Here is a 4,534-nt window from a genome sequence, read left to right on the forward strand (position 1 = left end):
GCTTCGGCCGCCGCCACCTTCACGAGGACGAAGCTCGGCTCCTCTATGAGGCGAGTACCCGTCCCGCCGGACATGCGGGTGCCCGGTGCATGGAGGATCAGCGCCGGCGGGGTCCCGGTGCCACCACCGCCCACCGGGGCGGCGCGGAGTGCGGAGATCGCGCGTATCCGCGCCTCTCTGCCGCAGGCGGCGAGGGAAGGTCCACGGTGCGTCCCCCGACAGCCTGTTGTGGGAGCCCTACTTCCGTCGCCGCCACGCCGAGCAGCTCGAGGCCACCAACGGCGTCGTGCCCTCCGGGAGGCTCAACTCCGAAGGCCGCCGCCGATGGTGGGGCGTGCCCGGCTGCATGCTGGAGGCCGTCCTCGAGTACATCGAGGGCGGCAACACGCCCAGGCTGGAGTACCCCGCTCCCCCGTCCTTCTCCCACCGGCGTGGGAGCTCGTGGGCGCCGAGGCGCATGGACCCGGGGGTGTCCTCCTCCTCGTCCGGCCGCTCGTCCGGCTCTCCCTGCCTCCGCCCCGTCAAGCCGGAGCCCCAGGACATGCCGGTCAGCCACCGCACCCGCAGCTCCGGCGTCCGCATCGCCGACTCCTCCCCCACCTCTGGCCGCCTCGTCCTCGTTAGGCCGAAGGCGGAGCCCGACCTCCCCGCAGAGTACGAGGCCATAGCCCGGCGCGGCTTCTCCGACGAGGACGCCCTAAAGTGGCCGCGGGACGACTACCTCCGCGACGAGATGGTCCGGCAGCGCCGAGCCCTGGAGGAGATGGCCGCCCGCAAGCGTGGGCGCGAGGACGAGAACGGCGTGGTGATCCTCGACAGCGACGACGACGAGGACGCCCCCGGACCGTCCAACCCGCCGCGCGAACCTGGGGAGGGGTGCAACAGGGACAGCGGCCGCGGAGGAGGCGGAGACGACGACGACGATGACGACGGCGGCGGCGACTACACGCAGTTCTACAGGCTCCTCGGCATGTAGAGCTTCAAGGGCGGCGGGCGGCGAGGAGCGGTGAGGGCGACGGCGGGCCTAGTAGCGTTTTTTTTCTTTTTTTGTAAAATATTTTAAATATGTATGAGCTCGCCGAAGTTTGGTTGAATTTGCGCCTAGTTTGTGCCACATTTTAGTTTTCAAAAAAATCGTGGGCGCCGCGACTGGGGGCATCACGCCCCCAGCACGCGGTTTGCGTCGGTGAGCCCCCAGGGGGCGATTTTTAGCGCCTCCTGGGGGGCCAACGGCTGGAGATGCTCTTAATGGTACCACCACACAAATTGAGAAACGCCCAGTCCACCCAAAAAGCTATTTTGCCTTGCATCTTGTGTTGGGTTGTAAATGTGGTGAAGGACAACCATATTTAGAATGTTGCGATAATTTCTTAATTTTCAAAAGAAACTATGTTTTTTAGATTTCCAAAATTAATTATTTATGTGTTGAAAACACCGCCGCATGTGTGAAACAATCGTCAAGCTGTATGGAGATCATGTTTAAAATGGTGATCTATTGACCATCTCTACTGTTAAATGCTTCATGGATTGGTATTTGTACAAATATAACAACTAGAAAATAAAGCAATGTAAACATGGGACTCCCAAAAACTAACCTTCCAATTTGATGAAGCACACGATAAGGAAAGCACATTATGAATACTCCAGACAATGTCAAGCAAAACCAAATCACAATCAATCGATGACATTGCAAGGCTTTAAAAACCAATCACCCACAGCCTTTAAGGGTGTGTTTGGTTCCAGTCACGGGCCGGAATGTCATGGGTCGGACCCGTTCCTGGGCCTCATTCCAGCGTTCGGTAGGCCAACCGAACCAGAACCAAGTCGTCCCCGCTTAGCGAATATTCGCCTCATATCCGGAATGCGCCGAGACCTCCAAATCGAGGAAACCACGCAGAACGGCTCGTCTCTCCCCCAACCCTATCGCTGCTCTCCTCCTTCCTCCCACGCACAGGTGCGCCGCCGCCCCTCTTCCTCCCTCCCTCTCCTCTGCGCCGTCGTCCCTCTCCCTCTCTGCGCCGCCGGCCATCTCCCTCTCTGCTCCGCCGCCCCTCTCCAGCTCTCGCGCGCCGCTGTCCCTCTCCCTCTCTGTGCCGCCAGCCCTTTCCCTCTCTGTGGCGCCGGTCCTCTCCCTCTCTGCGCCGCCGCCCCTCTCCAGCTGTTCCCCGACGCCGACCCATGTCCCTCGCATTCGCGCGCCGCTGGCCCATCTCCCTCGCTCTTCGTTTTACATAGCCCTCCCTCGATCCATTTTCTCACCCCTCACTTGATCTGCAGGTTAGAAGGGGAAGAAAGCAGGGTCTAGGTGCTACACCGGCGCGGCGGCAGAGCGATGCACAACCATCTCTCTTGAAGGTACAAACTCCTCTTCCTCTCCCCTTTATGTGCTGATGTCCAGTATTTTTTTTTTTGCTCCAATTGTTGTTGTGTAGTACATCTTTTTGTTCAATTTGCTGTTGTCCAGTACATCTTTGCAATATGTGGTGATGTGTAATAATTTTGATAGCATGCATCAATTGTAGATGGTCAAGAAGATGAACAAAAGAAAAAGGATGGTTAGGGGAGCCGCTGTTTTTGTCACACTTGCTGCAATTGCAGTCATTGTTCGAGCTATAATAAGGAAGAGAAGAGCATGTATTACATATGGCCCAATGCATGAAAGAGATCGAATCAGATATGATTATCTAGATCAAAAAATTTGGCAAGGCGATGTGTTATGTAAAAACATGTTAAGGTTTGAAAGAGCCGCGTTCTTTCGCTTGTGTGGCATACTCAGGGATCGCAAATTGCTAGAAGACAGTCCACATCTTAGCGTGGAGCAACAATTAGCGATGTTTTTGCATACAATTGGGCATAACCTTCGGAATAGGGTTTTTGCATACAATTGGCACAACCAGCATCTATTTTAGAAAGGTTCTCCATGCCATAGGCGAGCTTCGTAATGATTACATAACGCCACCATCATTGGAGACCCCCGCAAAAATTGCAGGAAATACCTATCTAGGTTATATGATATGCCGTTTATTAATACCTGTCACTATATAGGATTGTATTGGAGCTATCGATGGTACACATGTGCGAGCAGGTGTTACCAAAGATGTGGAGCATTCCTTTCGGGGTAGGAAGGCCTTCACCACTCAAAATGTGATGGCAGCGGTAGATTTTGATCTACGCTTCACATATGTGTTAGCTGGTTGGGAAGGGTTAGCACATGATGCTACTGTTTTAGCTGATGCATTAACGCGTGAGAGGGGCTTACAAGTACCACCGGGTAAGAAGTTGCCTAAGATAGAAAATTGTCCATTTGTTATTACCTTACAAGAACCATTGTCACCAATTATTGTTTTTTATGAAAGTTCTACCTAGTTGATGCTGGCTATGGAGCAAAGCCTGGGTTCTTGCCCCCTTTTCGTGGTGTGAGGTACCATTTGAACGAGTGGGGCAACAATCCAGTCCAAAATGATAGGGAGCTGTTCAACCTTAGGCACTCATCTCTACGGGTGACGGTAGAGAGGGCTTTTGGATCTCTGAAGAGGCGCTTCAAAATTTTAGATGATGCCAAACCATTCTTCTCTTTCCCGGTGCAAGTTGACCTTGTTATAGCTTGTTGTGTTCTTCATAATTATGCACTGTCACAAGGGATTGATGAATTTATTACACCGGAAGTGACATGGACCACCCAACCAATTTGAACATCAAGGCAACAAGCAAGTGGCGTTAGGGCCGTGGTAGACCGTAGGATACAAATGGCAGCCCAAATGTGGGAAGATAGACAACTAATGTATGCTAATCTATAGTGTAGCACACTCCATGTATTTGAACCATGTATTTGTGATGTTTATGCAACTACATTTTAATTTATTTGATGGCTGGGCAGATTGTATCATGTACTATTTGAACCATGTATTTGTGATGTTTATGCAACTACATTTGAATTTATTTGATGGCTGGGCAGATTGTATCATTTACTAAATTTGAACCATGTATTTGTGATGTTTATGCAACTCATTTGAATTTATTTGATGGCTGGGCAGATTGTATCATTTACTAAATTTGAACCATGTATTTGTGATGTTTATGCAACTACATTTAAATTTATTTGATGGCTGGACAGATTGTATCTTTTATTGTTTGGACAGAAATGGAGAGTGTTGAAGCTGCAAATGGGAACTCCGGGAGAGTTGGGATCATTGTTTGGACCAATGCCATGACAAAAACCATGCTTGGTTTTTTGGCTGGTCTTGTTGCTGATGTGAAGAGAACGTCAAGTGGATTCAGGGATGTGCATCATAGATAATGTGCTGCTGTTTTGAACGAGCAATTCAAGCTTTTTGTCACCGGAGAGCAAGTCAAAAACCATCTCAAGAAGTGGAGGAAGATTTGGACGAAGGTGGTCAATTTGAAGAATTTAAGTGGAGCTCTATGGGATGAAGATACTTGCACAATTAGGCTCAGCGAGGAGCACTATGCAGGGCATTGTATGGTATGCTTCTCACCCCACAAATCTGATTCTTTTTATGTTTGCATTATGCTA

The 4,534-nt window shown here is 50.9% G+C and overlaps 1 protein-coding gene across 1 annotated transcript; it reads left to right on the forward strand.

The window, feature by feature from the left end:
- The first annotated feature begins 541 nt into the window (after nucleotides 1-541).
- Nucleotides 542-3,886, forward strand: LOC123120783 (uncharacterized). Its single transcript, XM_044540770.1, has 5 exons — nucleotides 542-702; nucleotides 1,744-1,954; nucleotides 2,278-2,355; nucleotides 3,046-3,271; nucleotides 3,357-3,886. The coding sequence occupies exons 1-5, from the start codon at nucleotides 542-544 to the stop codon at nucleotides 3,368-3,370; spliced, it is 690 nt and encodes a 229-aa protein (XP_044396705.1). The 3' UTR covers nucleotides 3,371-3,886.
- The last annotated feature ends 648 nt before the right edge of the window (nucleotides 3,887-4,534 follow it).

The sequence above is a fragment of the Triticum aestivum genome, chromosome 5D (assembly GCF_018294505.1).
Source record: "Triticum aestivum cultivar Chinese Spring chromosome 5D, IWGSC CS RefSeq v2.1, whole genome shotgun sequence".
Classification (NCBI taxonomy): Eukaryota; Viridiplantae; Streptophyta; class Magnoliopsida; order Poales; family Poaceae; genus Triticum; species Triticum aestivum.